A 16,177-nucleotide genomic window follows, 5' to 3' on the forward strand; every position below is an offset into this window, starting at 1 on the left:
TTGGGAATATGCAATATTAAACAGAAATTGGTCTGTGAGAAATCCATGTATGTGAGCATTAAGCAAAACAGTGCATTCAAATAAAAGTCAGTGTATGCATGTATGCATACCTATTCTTCAATCCTGCAAAACAATTAGCCCACCGGTCTGTTAAGGCATCCTCAAGATGTCAGAGAAGACAGAATTTTGGACAAGTGGATGCTATGTTACCAGTAGCCAAGGAATCGAAGGCACCACATGAAAACCAAGCCAGTTACCCCGGTCTGGCATAACTGTAGTGACTAACGTGACCACAGTGTGCTGGGTTCTTGGTGGGGTTCCCACGCAAGAAACTGGAGTGTCAAAGTGGATCCCTCTCACCCTGAGCCCTGGTCGGTTTGGCCAGCCTTGAAGACTGTCCTCCTGCCAGATGGTTAAGATAAGACCAAAAAGATGAGGCCTTCAAGCCACAGTTTCCTTATTCTCCAAGTTATAACACATGCTGCAGTGCTCTAAAGAGCAGAAGCCCAGTCAAGAGCCGGAAGTGCACTGAGGTAAGTTTTCTTTATCTTGCATGATGGGGTAGGCCACTCTTCTGTTCCTGGAGAAGATTTTATGTTAATTTGAATCTATGTGTTTGGTTTGTATTATCGAACTGTATTTTTTTTGTTTTTTATAGAAATGTGTGTATATGTCTCTCCCTTTCCTCCCAATAAGGAAAGAAGAGGGGAAAGAAGGAAGGAAAGACGGAAGAGAGAGAAGGAGAAAGAAAGATAGAAAAGAAGGGGAATTGGTTCTAAATCTTAAGAGTTAACCTGAAATATTTGAAAATATCAATCAAAACCACTGTTGCTTTTCATCAGAGATGACAGATAAGGGTCAGCGTAACTATTCATGCTCAAAAAAAGTTCCAAAGAGTAGCAGTCTCTCTGAGATCAGTTTCTACCAACTGGAGAAGGTGTTGGTCCAAACAAGAATGTGAAATTGCAGATTACGTTACTGAGAAGACAGTCGATCCTAGACCAGAGGTCAGAGAAGCCCCCCCTGATCCTAGAGATGGCTGGACAGGTCAGTTCTGGGCCACCGATGAACTAGGATATGGTCAGAGGATGGGGCCCAAGGTAGGCACCATCACTAAGCAATGCTCATAGAGGTATGGAGTTGCTTAACCTGAAGGAGAGAAGGCTCCGAGGGGACACAGCAAAAAACTCTTCTAACGAACTACAGTTGCCCTGAAAATGAAATTGGCTACCTCAGAAGGTACTGAGTTTTTCATTCAGCATTTTCTGATAGAGGCTTGATGACAATTAACAAGGCGTAATCTGGTCCTTGCCTGCTTTCTGCAGCCTTCTTTCTAATGTAATCTAATTTCAGCTCCAGGCAGGCTGAACGGACCATGTTCCCTCTCACCTCCCCACCTGTGCGGAAGCTCCCCCCGGATTCACAACCCTGCTTTTCCTGTGACTAGTCTCCCTCCGTTCATCCTTTATCCATATTTAACCAGACACTACTCTGGAAAATCCCTCTAGCAATTCACTCAGGAGAGGCTACTTAACCCTCTCTTTATCTTCCAGCAGAAGCCTACTTCTACTGTACTTCTCTACTTAAAATGATAGCTACCATGCAGATGTAAGCTATTATATATAGAATGGATAAACAAGGTCCTACTGTCTAGCACAGGGAACTATATTCAATATCCTGTGATAAACCATAATGGAGAAGAATATAAGTAAAAAAAAAAAAATATATGAATCACTTTGCTGTACAGCAGAAATTAACACATTATAAATCAACTATACTTCAATAAAAACAAACAAAAATGATAGCTACCATGCAATAAGGGTATTTGCTAAGTGAATGAATGGATGACCTGGTCCGTGCCATGCACAATGTTAAATGTTTTTAATTATGTAATGTCATTTAATCCTAGAAGAGTCCTATGTATTTGGTGCTATTATTATCGTCATTTAACAGACAAGGAAATTGATGTGTAACGAGGGTAAGGCATTACCTAAGGTTTCAGGAATCAAACCCTGACTACTGTGATTCCAAAATCCATACCCTCCCGTCCACCCCTGCTGCCCAGTTCATGTCTTTTGTGTGGATGTGGAGGCTGAGGAGGAGCTAATGAGACAGGCTGATCTGATTCTCTCTGAGATGCCCTGCGATTTTGTGGTACTTGGGGGCTCAGGGGTCTGATGGAGCTGCGGGCACATCCCTGCTCTTCACTAATTAGCCGGGTGTTGATGAGCAGCGCACTTCATCTGAGTCCCAGTCTCTTCTTTGGCAATTGGTGAAATAATGACTCTTCCCAGACGTTTGGGGGATGAAAATGAGAAGCGGTATAGAAAATGCCTAGCACGGGCATCTAGCATGAAAAAAAATTCTGTGAAGAATCAGGAGTCTCCCTTCCCTAAAGGAAACAATCTGTCTCGGCTACCTTGTGCCAGTTAAATTGCAAGGGCTCAGTAACTCATGTTTTGGTTAAACCTTATAATTTTTTTTTTTCAAGGGGAATCTGAGTTTTTGTTGGCAAGGGATCGAACAGGCGCGGGCCCAGCCTCTGGGCCCACAGTCCATTAGGGAATTTATGAGGGGAGATGAGGGACCGTCAACTCAAGTACTCCCTTCAGAGGCAGTACTTACAAAGCCATCAATTTCCTTAACAAAGACCATTGGCTTAAATGCCCCTTAAAGCAGTGTTATTTACACAGTTCTCCACTTCCCTTTGAATTCTCTGCCTGGGGGGTGGCCTACCTGCAGTTCTTTCCAGCTACTAGTTAATTAGGCTCCCGCCCAGAAAGGAAGCCAGCAGAAACTGGGACTTGGTTTTGAAAAGCAGCTCGATTTGGGGGTTATCACAGAGTTCACCCAAGCCACTGGTACTGCCTGCCGCTTCTGCTAATGTTCTAAAACGTGTGGACCTTGTCAGAGTTAGGACCATGGGTGGTATTGTGAGATAGAGAAGGAGTGACTGACCATTCCAGCTGTCTCTGCTTTGCAGGAAAGTAAAATAAAGCTCAAAGAGCATTAATGGCGAACACTCCTAGGGTGCTTTCTAGCTCTGTAGCATATCAATATGGTAATACTGCAGTTTTACAGATGAGGAAACTCCTTTTTGTGGCACAACTGGGATTTGAACCAAGCAACCAAGCTCCAGAGCCTGGGCACAGAACCACCATACTGAGCTACTCAAACTGATATATTGATCACTTTCTGAAGAACAGGATCTGTCCCAAGCCCAGCAGATCTGGCATCCTCAGTGCCTTAGCGTGAACCTGACACACAAGAGGTGCTCAACAAATATGTGACGAATAAATTCATGAATGTATGAAAGACTATATCACAGCTACCCTATAAAGTAAGGAACATAGCTCCCGCTCCACAGCTGGCAAAAGATGCTTGGGGACCAAGCCTGGAGCTAGAAGCGGTCCCCTGTGCCGCTGCGTCAGGTCAACTGGTCTACTCACAGTGCTGCAGAAGAACCCGCATTCTGGACCTTTACTTTTATCAGCAGAGACCCTGCACCTGATCTTACTGAGCCCAGCTGTCCAGGAAGCTTTCACAGACTCACCACCCCCAACCAGGGGTTTTCCCACTCCTTCTGGGGCCCCCTCACACCGATCCCTGCACATCTTTAAGGACCACTGCCCTCTGGAGTCCTCCAATGAAGGACTTCTTCTTAGGCCAATTGTCACTCCCATCCGCACCCTGCCTAGTACATAGCTCTGTATGCAGCAGGAGCTTAAAAGAGACAAACACTAGTGTGAGATGGATCACATTTGCTTCCAGCTGTCTTTCCAGGACCCCTGAGGCTGTTGCCTTGAGGCCAGAGGAGGCAACCCTAGAGTTTGTGAGGGGAGCTGCAGACGCTGGGTGTGGAATATTTTATCTTTCTTCCCGGCGAATTAAAAATCCAGTCCCTTAAAAATTATTATAATTTCAGATTTTCTTTATCTTAATTTCTCCTTGGTACTTAATCAGGAGCAGCCAAGAAAAAAATCGCTTTGAGTTCTTCCTCTGCTGAGGAGTTAATGATCTGTAAACAAACACTTCAGACGCGTTTCTTAAAGAGACCCCGATCCTTCTGTCACGTGAAATTCCTTTTGCACCTTGCATTGTTTCCCCTTCTCATTATCTGTTTGCTGGTAGGCTCTTCAGCTCTTGAGAGTACACATTTTTATTAGATAATCTTAATGATGAAGAGGTAGCATAAATTAGTGGTTCTACCTGAGGGTTTTGTGTGTGTGTGTGTGTATGTAATTTATTTATTTATTATTATTTTTTAACATCTTTATTGGAGTATAATTGCTTTACAATGGTGTGCTAGTTTCTGCTTTATAACAAAGTGAATCAGTTATACATACACATATGTTCCTATATCTCTTCCCTCTTGCGTCTCCCTCCCTCCCACCCTCCCTATCCCACCCGTCTAGGTGGTCACAAAGCACCGAGCTGATCTCCCTGTGCTATGCGGCTGCTTCCCACTAGCTATCTATTTTACGTTTGGTAGTGTATATATGTCCACGCCACTCTCTCACTTTGTCCCAGTTTACCCTTCCCCTCCCCATATCCTCAAGTCCATGCTCTAGCAGGTCTGTGTCTTTATTCCCGTCTTACAACCTGAGGGTTTAAGAGCCAGACTTCCAGGGCTGGAATCCCTTACTGGGAGCCTTGGTTAATTACTTAACATCTCTCTGCTTTTTCCTTATCTATAGGATCAACACAATTAGTCAAAGGAGTTAACAGAGGAAAAGCATTAAATTCATAACGAGCAATTTCTACTGTTAGGACTATTGTTTGAGATGAAGAGATGGAATAGGACTGGAAACACATATCCATATGTCATCACTTCTACTGGTTCAGAAGCTCTGGTATTTTGGAGGAGGGCACTGGCTCCTCTAGTTTTGAAGTTGGGCAGTTCTGGGTTCAGATACCAGCTCTGCCACTTAATAATCACCTGTTTTAAAGAAGTCATTTCATCTCCCTGAGCCTCAGTTTCTTTTTGTGTAAAATGGGAGTAATAATCCCTGCCTTCCAGCAGCCCCGAGAAGATTGAAAGATGAGAGAGGAGAGCCCTGTGTGTGGCACACTGCTGGCATGGGATGTGACACTTGCGAAAGTTTGTGTCCTCTTGTGTTGGTTTTCCAGCTCAATAAACATTTACTGAATGGAGGTCACTTTCTCAAAAGTCACTTAAACACTGGGGACTCTGCTGTGTCATCTGGAAAGCGGTGATGAGAATGCCTGGTTGTCAGGGATGCTGTGGGTTTGAAATGAGACAATGTAGTGGGTTCTTAATAAACATGAACGTGCCCCTTTCTACAGCCCAGGGAGGATCCAGGCCACTGTCTGAAGCTTTAGGCAGTAAGCTGCCTGGGCTCCTCTAGCCACTCTTTTCTGCTTTGAAGTATCATTTGATTCAGTGCATCAGACAATGCCTGGCTCTAGCTGGATGCTGGGAACACAGGGATAGGCAGGATGACTTCTTTCAAGGGTGAGGGAAATTGACGTGTACACAAAAAAAGTGGGGAGTGAATATAATTACGGCTATGCTGCTACAGGCTGAGGGGCGAGATGGATGAGGTGGTATTCTCACCTCTCTGTCTCTCATCCGCCTTGACCTCCCTAATTGGCTATTCTTTCACCCACCTACAGACTCATCCATCTATGCCAGCAGTTGGTCAGCAACTTTTCCTGTACGAGGCCAGATAGTAAATATTTTGGCTTTGTGGACCATACAGGGTCTCTAGGAACTACCCAACTCTGTCTCTTTAGTAGCAAATATCTAAACCAAGGGGCACAGTTGTGTTTCAGTCAAACCCGATCTACCCAAATAGGCAGCACCTGGGGTTTGGCCACGGGCAGTAGTTTTCTGACCCCCGATCTAGGCAAGCATGCGTTTGCCTCCTGTGCCCAGTACAGGGGCGTGGCTGCAAGTACAGACTGCACACAGAGGACGTGCCTTCTCCTCCTTTCATGCCGGAAGCAGCAGCCTCCCTGGGGTCCTCAGGGACCGGAGGAGTACAGCCTGCAGCATCCAGCCTCTTCTCTCCCCTCCCTCACTACCATCCAGCCATGATGACTTTCTCTGACCCCCTCAAAAGCTCTTTCCTGCCTCGAGGATTTAACAGTCTGAACTTCTTGCAGTCCTCACTCCATCACCCTAATTTGTCCACTTCCTATTCAACCTTCAAGTCTCAGCTTGAATGTCTTGTCTCCAAGGAGGCCTCTCCTAGCCCTTCGACGTGAGGAGTTCCCTCACTTACAAACCCACATGTATTTCCACTCAGTGGCATTTCCAACAATTACATTTAAATAATCATTAGTGTCATTTCCTTGGCCTCCCTGGCCTTCCTTGTTCACTGCCATTTCCCCTGCAACTAGCACAGTGCTTGGCACACAGCAGCCATCAATAAACGTGTGAATAAATGGCATGACGTGACCCAGCAGCCAATCTGCCCCACCCTCTGGCTGGTTCTGATGGCATATGTTAGAGCACACAGCCGCTTTATCCTGCAAACCACAGCAGTGGGGTTTCACAGGGTCCTGACTGCCCATCCATCATTTTATTTTAAGCACATTACTTCTCTGTCCAAAAAAGAAAAGGAGGATACAATTAGGCCTACATCCCTCACTTGCTTAATATTTCAATTTCCCCCAGGGCACTCCCTTCAAGTGGAGATCACAGCTCATGAATATTGAATGTCCCTTCCAACCCAGCACGGTCCCCAAGAAAGAGCAGAGAGTCCGGATCTAGGAAAGGCCCCTGCCCCCCAGGCCTCTCCCCTCTCCTGGGCTACCTGGGTCCTGACTGCACAGATGCACATCAAGGCACCTGAATGGGCAGGTGGATTTCCGGTCACTTTAAATGCCACAAAGAAGCCCCGGTTCTTGGCTACCAGATTCACCTGCCTTGGAGGCTGCGTTTCAAATGCGCACATCAAAGTTTGGTCTTGATTCCTTGAATTCAGGAAAGCTCCGGGCCCTCCCAAGCCTGACCCCTCCCTGGGAGTCAGGAGGCCAACCCAGACGAAGGGCGAGGATTCCTCCCTTCTGGCATCTGAGGCCATCCTGTTTCTTTTCATTCCTGAATGGCCTCTCTGTGGGGTAGGCCTCCCGGGCTTCTAAAGGAGGTGGTAAGCCGTGGTCTGAGGCTGGATGGCAGGCTTGATCCTAACTGGTGCCGACTCTAGGGTGTTTGAATGCGTCCATCAGACCTCCCGGTTGAGGACTGCAGATCTTTGAGCCCACCCTGCACAGCAGTCTTCCGCCCCATCACCTCCCTTCCCTACGTCTTTGTCCCCTCGGTGACCCCCTCTGACCCTCCGGGGTAAAGGAATTCCTTTCTCCTCCCCAAGCCCTCATTTCTTTTAAAATGCACAGTTTAAAAACAATAACGACCTGGGATTTAAATTCTGGAGGTCGGGGCTGGAAGGGCCTGGGGGAGCTCATCTAGCTCACCCCCATCACGTTACAGCTGGGGAGACTGAGATCAAGGGGCCTCAGCCACTTCTCATGATGGCAAGACGTAGCTCAGGACCGTTTTTCCCGGAGATGGACAGGAGGCCTCTGCATCCCCAGCTGAGATGGGAAGTGAGGAAGGGGAAGATAGCAGAAATGTCTACTAACTGCCAGGTACTGTGCTAGACACTCTATAGGCGCTATTTCCATCTTTCTCTAAACATAACTGCACTGTGATTATGCCTGTTTGCCAGAAGAGAAGACTGAGACTCAGTGAGTGGCCAACAGACCTTTGAACTCGGCCTCCTCTGTCGCCAACACATTGCCATGACAACGGGACAAAGTGTCAAACTCCTCCTAGGCTAAAAAACAGTGTGGCCATATTCAATGGAGGGTGAGCTCTTAAAAACAAAAATACAACCCAAAACACGGAATGGCGCAATGTCAAGGGCATGGGCTTTGGGCAGTGGAATGTTCACAGGGGGATGATAACTGAAAATTGTCGTCTTCATGACTCATGAAAAGGCACAGGAAGGATATATGCATTCACTTTTGTCTCCTGCTGTGTCAATGGCAACAAAGCAGAAATAGTGAAAAAGAGGCTATCTACTGCTTTGGGGAGGGTTCATCTGGGTACTGGACACGGTCTTTAGAAGCAGGCAGACGGGATGTAAGGTCTCCTCCTCTGAGCCCCTTGTCCGTGTGAGTTAGGGCAATTCACCTCAGTGTCCCAGTTTCCTCAGCAGCAAAACGGGCATTCTTATTCTGACCAAACGGAGCTGCTGGAAGGGTAAATGGAATCATTTGAAGAAAGGGTTCTAAGCAAAGAAGCTGGTACAGTTTGGTGCCTGATAGTGAAATAACTTCATGGGTAAGTGCGCAGACTTCGCCTAGGTACTGTGAATCCCATCTCTGCTTTTTCTAGCTGTGTGACCTTAGGCCAATTATTTAACCTCTCTGAACCTCATGTGTGTTCCTCTACACTCCTGGGATAATAACATTATTTATCTCATAGGGTTCCTGGGAAGATTGATATAGCGTTCAAATTAATGATATTAATAACAATAATAATCACAGCATTAGCAAACACATATATAACACCTACTAGGTGCCACTGGTTTTTTTTTTGTTTTGTTTTTTTTGCACTACGTGGGCCTCTCACTGTTGTGGCCTCTCCCGTTGCGGAGCACAGGCTCCGGACGCACAGGCTCAGCGGCCGTGGCTCACGGGTCCAGCCGCTCCGCGGTATGTGAGATCTTCCCGGACCGGGGCACGAACCCGTGTCCCCTGCATCGGCAGGCGGACTCTCAACCACTGCGCCACCAGGGAAGCCCGTTGCCACTGTTTTAAAATGCTTTACCTACAGAGCCTCATTTCACCTTCACAACAACTGTAAAACTAACCCGTTTTACTGATGAGAAAACTGAGGCACAGATAAAATGGGTTTGGGCCTGGCTTCTCACCCAAAATCCATGCTCTTAATCATTACGGAATGTGTCATTATGCCAGTACTAAGCATGTCACCCATGCTAGCTGACAGATCATCACCATCATCACCTTCATCACCACTCCCACGATTACCACTAACATTTCTCTTTTCTTCTTTTAGAGACCTGTCTTCATGTTAAAAGAAGCTTTATTTCAAGAAGGTATTTTGGCGAAAGTCACTATATTTTTTCCACAGAGGGAGGTCTGAAGGACTACGTGCAGCCAGGAGAAGTTTTATTTTATTCTTTTTCAATTTCAATTTTTTTTTTTAAGGTGAGAGGTGGATCATCTATTATGATTTCATGTTGTTAGAAAGAAAAATAATAATAAACGCAACTCCCAGCAGAGGCCATTCTTCCTCCGTTTCCACTCCCCCTCCCCCTACCAGATGCTGTTTTCCTTTTAAGTCACTGTTGTTCTAAAGTCTCATCAGAACATCCACCAAGAAGACATGGCGATTCATCTTCTTGTTTTCCTTTCTCGCCTTGGCTCGGAGCAGGCCAGGGCGGCCTGACAGAGGGGCCACAAGGCTCGGTGACCCCCGCCCCTCCCAGTGACTTGTGGGGAAGTGGATTGATCCCTCCTCCTCCTTATCTGCTCACACATAATTGAGTTATTGGCCCTGGCTCTAGGACAGGGCTGGAGATGCTGTGTTGGACCAGAGACAAAGTAATGCTAATGGCAGGGAATGGGGGAGAGGAGGGGAGAGGGGAGGGAGCTGGAAAAAGAGGCAGGGAGTATGTGTGTGTGTCTGGGAAAGACAACGTGGGGGTCCGTTTGCTTTGTTTTCTTAACTATATATCAGCATCAAGCAGGATTTGAAACCCCAAAGCCCTTAAATGGATGTCTGACAGATGGAGGATTCCTCACTGTCAGACAGGGAAAGAAGTCTTAGGGCCCTCAGCACGATCGCTCTCATTTCACAAAGGGAGAAACTGAGGCTCCGAGGTGAGATGCAAAGCTGCAACCCAGGCTCTCAAGTCTGAGCTAAGACCTGGACCCAGCTCTCCTGAAAGACACAGGGTGCTAAATCAACACAGCATGAGAAGTCCCCCACAACCGCATCTCCTGTAACGGATTAAACGCCATCTCCGAAGGTAGCACATTTCCAGCACCCGCTCAAGATATATTACTGAGTATAACCCCTTTTGGGGATGCTTCACATTTTGTCTGACTAATTTGACCATTACCTTCCCTCCTTCAGCTTTTATCAGCAGCCTGTCTGTAGTTTATGACTCAGTGCTTTAGAAACAGAATTCCCAACGCTGCGAACAATGCCTCCAGCCAGAGCCTGTTGGGATGGGGTGTGGGGAGTTATCATTTCACTGATACCACATTTTTTAACTGAAGCTTCAGGCCTGGTGTATGTTATATTTTAAAAAGGGGAGAAAAGGACAAGATAAGTTCCACATTGCTGGGGATGTAGCCTCATTGCCTAAGAGGTCTTGTGGGTGGTGTTCCTTTTAACAAGCAACTTATTATGTGTTGGGGATGAGGGCTCTGGGGGTGGGAAAGTGGGAAAGGGAAGTCCCAGGGTGTTGCATAATAACACATTGGCACCTTGGGAATACTTCCGGATGTGTGGGCTCCTGCGAAGTGAATGAGAATACCACCATAAATCTGTCACCCACCCTCACACTGGTGTGACCAAAGCCAGGGAAAACATTAGCCCGACTAAATGGTCGGTGACAAAAAAATAAAAAAGAAGCAAAGGAAGGGACGAAGAAGACATGGAAGGAAGGATGGAAGGGAATCGTTCAGCTGGGGAGGCAGAGCTGCAGAGTAGAAAATGCTGAGGCTCTCCGTCTGGAGATGGGATCACAGCTCTGTGAACCGTGTGACCTCGGGCAAATTCAGGCATCCTAGTAGGTCTCAGATCCCTCATCTGGACATAAGAGACCTCACATAGGCTCACATTAAACAAAGGCGCATGGCATAAGGCATGCCACCTGGTGGGTATCCGTACACGGGGGCTGCGGCTGACACTCACCCCCACCTCAACACACACGGGCGTAACGGTCTGTGTGCAGCTTGCTAGGAATGGGGCTAACCCTCATAGCATCTTACGGCAACAAGCCTCAGTAGGGATTCTAAGTGACGATCAACAGAAACCAACTTTGCCTAACTTAAGCAAAACAAGCAAACAAGCAACATCTATCCACAGCATATTGGATACTTATGGAAGTCTCCCTAGGAGGGCTGGAGAGAGTTTTGAAGCCTGATTCCAAGCTCAGGATTAGCCCCCAGGACTGCTCTTGTGAAGCCATCTCAGAGCTGTGGCCACACGAAGTCATTTCAGCACTAATACTAGATGCTGTCATTGGTACTTTGGAAACACATGGGTTGTGGCCACTCCCGCCATCTTCATCAAAATGATTTCTGCAGGGTCCCTATGTCTTCTAATTCAGTCTTGGGTTGGTGTGTATGATTGGGGGTCAGGGGGAAAGTGTAGGTCACATGCCCACATTCAGCTACAAGGGAGGCTGGGAGGAGGAGATGCTTGCATGACCAACTTCTGTCGTGGGGCTCTGCCTCACTGTTATTACAACAAGGAGAGTTTTTCCCTAAATCTAGGAAAGGGATTCAGATAATAAGTGTCCACAAATGTTGGTAAATATCTTCCACAATTAAGTCCCAGGACTGTTACCATTTTCTGGATGAGAACACTGAAGCTTAGCGAAGGTCCCAGCCATGTATCAACACGTCGGTCTCATTCAAGCCTGTTCTCTCGGTTACCATCTTGATCACCATCTTGACACATGCAGCGATGAGAACAGCATCCACCCCAGCCAAGCCTCCCACACTCCAGTCTCATTTCTGTGACTCATTAAACCTGGATCTTCTGGGAGCCACAGATTCACTGTCTAGTTTTCAACTATTCTTCTTTGAGGAAGATGCCTTTCTAGACTCAAAGCCATGGAGTTCGTCCTTGGAATATAGTTCCTAGGCAATGGGATCTCTGGACAGACTCCTTTCTTCCTGGAAGGTCCTGAATCTCTGTGTCTCTCTAATGGAATTCTAAATGGTGAGCTGGGGGGTGCATAGCTGAGGTCCTTCCCCTAACACAACCAAACTCAATACGCAGGGGGAACAGACAGCCTTCCCTGGACACCATCCACACCACCGACAGTTCTGTATTCCATTCCATTCATTCATTACAGGAATTGCTCCACTGTAGCATGTTCCTTGCTCACCGCCAAAGCCCTACAAGACCAAGAGCTGTCCTGTAAAAAATATCTTGCAGGAAGCTCAGCACGGTTAGCTCTGGAGTCAGACTCTCTGGGTGGAAGTCCCAGCTCTACCACCTCACTGCATATCCTGAGTTCACTTCCCCATGCCTCAGCCTCCTCTTTTGAAAAGCAGGCACTAAAAGGGTCGTTAGGAGAATGAGAGTTGTAAATGTGCTCGGCATACAACAGGTGTTCAGTGCATATCAGCAGCAGCAGCAGAACGCCTAGGATGTACTACAGAGTAACAGTATATAAAGTGGATCTATGAGGCTCCAAGTCTCATCCTCTTGGTAACTCCCTCATCTTCACTCCTCTCCTCTTAAGCCTTTCAGTTAACACAGCTTGAAAATCATGATCTATTCCAGTCATTTTGGCCAAAGTGTAGGTGGGGAAGGAATACCCAAAGAGCTAAAGCAAGATAGGACTGGACTCACAGTCTCCTAAGCCTTACCACTGTATGTATAAAATTCAGTTATTTTTCTAAGAAATGGTGAACCACATCATAACTTTCACCTCCTCTTTGCACTAGGCTCCAGCAACCAATAGTATCAGTGACCCCCAAATCCGTGGACCAGCAAATGTTGTCTGTACAGGGCCAGTTAGTAAATATTTAAGGCTCTTTGGCCCACAGGGTCTCTGTTGCAACCACTCAATTCTAGGGTCGTAGCAAAAAAGTAGCCATAGATAATAAGAGATGGGTGTGCTGTGTTCTAGAAAACTTTATTTACAAATATAGGCAGTAGGCCAGTTCTGGCCCAAGGATTGTAATTGGCAGATCTGTTCCATGGACAGTACCATATCCTAACTTAACCACATCGTACCTTCTTCCCATAAGCGCTGAAGTCACATGCCATCTTAGTGGCAGTAAACTAGGTGGACACCCTCCAGCAAGATCTGACAGTGATGTTGGGCGCCATGAGGACGATGGCAAAGGCAAGAGGTGGTTCAAGCAGAACTCACGATTATGAGAAATCGTCACACACTTTGGAAACCATACAACAGAAGTGCAGATAAGGCTCTTAGAGACCACCTAACCCAATCCTTTCAATTTATGGGAGGTAAGCTGAGGTCCAGTCTAGGGAAGTGACTTGGCCAGCTTTAAGCAGCAAGTTCTCAGCACAGCTGGGACCAGAGATCCTGGTTTTCTTAAATTTAGTCCAAGGCTCTTTCCACCCTACCACTAGGCTCATATCAAGGTTTTATTATGAATCATACTCAAATCAACAGAGAAGAGAGAAAAAAAAATCTTCTGCCCTTTAAAAACCCAAGGCCCTGACCGGAAACTGTCCTGCTCTTCCTCCCTCCATATCTTCCTTTCTTTCCATCCACGAACAGTTTCGGGACACCTCTATTGTGTTGCTCAGCCCACACGTATTGCCAAGGAGATAGTAGGTGCTCAATAAATGTGTCTGAGAATGGAATACAAGGTAAATGATACATGGTAAAAACCTCACAGAGCTCACAATATACCAGGGGAAGAAAGGTCTAAAAGCTCGCCTGCAATGTGCTGCAAACGCGAGGAACCGATGACATTTCCTCCCCTTTAGTCCTCCTAGAAAATTGCCTTTCAGTGAGAAATCTTCCCACTGACGTTTTCATCCCTTCCTTAGATGGAACACCTCTCTCTTTTGTACTTGCAAATGAATTGTGATTAGTTTTCACCTCCAGCCCAGGGGATTAGCCAGGGGACCTTTGATCTTCAGGTATCGATTTGCATCTTAAAGGAAGCATGATCTCATCTGGGCCAGCTCAAAATTCCATCCCTGCCCCCCAGCCCCCGTCTGTTTAACAGCCCCGGGCTGACCAGGGCCTCCCAAGTGGGGCTAAAACAACAAGATCAGCCAGACTCCTGGGGAAGGCAGAGGAAAACAAATTTCCCATCTGACTCCATAAAGGTGGGAAAAGGACATTTGCTTTCTAAACACAGGCTGGTCTGCTGGTCTGCTGGTCTGTTATTTCTCTTTCCTCAAGTCAGAGAGACTAGATCCTGGCTAGAGGCTGTATAGCAAAATGAACTGAGATTGTGTGTGAGAATCGGACAAAATCAGGTTCGAGTCCTGGTTCTGTCTTCAATCCTAACCTGTGTGACTCTGGACCTACTTTTAAATCTCTCTGGCTTTTGATTTTTCTCATCTCTAAAGTAAGAATAAAAGCCTTAAAAATCTATGCTAATAATTAACCTGGAAGTTGGCATGAAGAAAAGGAATAATGTATGTAAGATAAAGCTTGATCAAAAGGGTTGCCCATCATCACCATCATCTATGAGATCAGAAGCTCCATGAGGGCAGGGATACCTGCCATTTGTTTGTTTCCATTGCTGTATTCACTAGTACCTACAACAGTGCCTGGCCCCCAGGAGGTACTCAATAAATATGTGTAATATAAAGGAGTGAATTCTCATTTAGTTATAACTATTGCTGTTACTGTAACTGACTAGCCATTCTGCGCTGTCCACTTCCCCAGCCAGGCCCAGAGAAAGGACAAGGACTTACCGATGCAATTGAAGGAAACTTCCTGTCGGCAGAAAAGGGAGCAGCCATCCCCATTGATCTTATTCATGTCATCACATTCTTCACCTTGGCTTCTGCAGAATGGATATAGAGGGGGAAATTTGTCAGATCAGCTTCAGACCCACAGCTGGACATGGAAAAGTCCCTCTCCGGGGCCAGGAACTTTCTGGTGAGGCCTCGGGCAAGTCCCTTTCCCTGTCTGAGTTTTCTGTTTCTTCCAAATGAGATGCGTACAAGGTGAATTTGTGAGATTCTGTTATGTTTGCCTTACTGTGTTTCTGATGACAAAGTAGAATTCCTGCTTCAAACCCATTTGCTGAGATCTCCTTAGTTAAGTTAGCAAGTCAGATGGGAGTAACAGGAGGATGAATGAACAAATGGATGCACAGACTTTGCTCCAGCGTGTCTGGGAAATCTCACTTCCATTTTATTTTTTAAATTTATTTATTTTAAAATTTTTATTTATTTATTTTTGGCTGTGTTGGGTCTTTTTTGCTGCATGTGGGCTTCCTCTAGTTGCATTGAGCAGGGGCTACTCTCCGTTGTGGTGCGTGGGCTTCTCGTTGTGGTGGCTTCTCTTGTTGCAGAGCATGGGCTCTAGGCGCGCAGGCTTCAGTAGTTATGGCACACAGGCTCGGTAGCTGTGGTGCATGGGCTTAGCTGGTCCGCGGCATGTGGGATCTTCCTGGACCGGGGCTCAAACCCGAGTCCTCTGCACTGGCAGGTGGATTCTTAACCACTGCGCCACCCGGGAAGACCCATCACTTCCACTTTAAAATTGAGAATTTGAAGAGAATTTTGGAGTCTCTAAGGTATAACTGCTGTTCTTCACGATGTTCTTCACGATGCCCTGCCTTAGCCCTATCCCCATACCCCCAGTGCACTTAAAGGTAAAGATTTTCTCCACCCATGTGTTCAGGTTTGATCCTTAGATCAGAAAACACTGCCTTCTCCACTGGGTGTGTCATTGCATAGTGTCAAGAACTCTGAGGCCTGTGTCCTATGCTGTTACGAAATAAAAATGCCTCCTCTCGTTTTATTTTGAGGAATTATTTCCGTCACCTAAGGATGATTCTGCAGTGGTTAGGATGGGCAGAAAATGAGCAATGCTCTCTGAACTGGACCTAGGGAAAGGGAAGGAGGAGTAACGACTGAAAGTTTGGATGGGTTACCACTTTCTGGAAAACTCCCATCCATTTATTTATTTATTTATCTGCATGTTGTCTGCGTTGGGTCTTTGTTGCTGCATGCGGGCTTTCTCTAGTTGTGGTGAGCGGGGGCTACTCTTCGTTGCGGTGCGTGGGCTTCTCATAGCGGTGGCTTCTCTTGTTGCGGAGCATGGGCTCTAGGCGCACGGGCTTCAGTAGATGTGGTTCGCGGGCTCTAGAGCGCAGGCTCAGTAGTTGTGGACACACGGGCTTAGTTGCTCTGCGGCACGCGGGATCTTCCCAGACCAGGGCTCGAACCCATGTTCCCTACATTGGCAGGTGGACTCTTAACCACTGA

The 16,177-nt window shown here is 46.7% G+C and overlaps 1 protein-coding gene across 1 annotated transcript in view; it reads right to left on the reverse strand.

The window, feature by feature from the left end:
- Nucleotides 1-16,177, reverse strand: part of PAPPA (pappalysin 1) — a 257,383-nt gene that overhangs the window by 123,939 nt on the left and 117,267 nt on the right. The window contains exon 9 of the mRNA XM_032634984.1: nucleotides 14,654-14,745. Coding sequence (XP_032490875.1) covers nucleotides 14,654-14,745 — 92 coding nt within the window. The remainder of the gene's footprint in view (nucleotides 1-14,653; nucleotides 14,746-16,177) is intronic.

The sequence above is a fragment of the Phocoena sinus genome, chromosome 6, assembly GCF_008692025.1.
Source record: "Phocoena sinus isolate mPhoSin1 chromosome 6, mPhoSin1.pri, whole genome shotgun sequence".
Taxonomy (NCBI): domain Eukaryota; kingdom Metazoa; phylum Chordata; class Mammalia; order Artiodactyla; family Phocoenidae; genus Phocoena; species Phocoena sinus.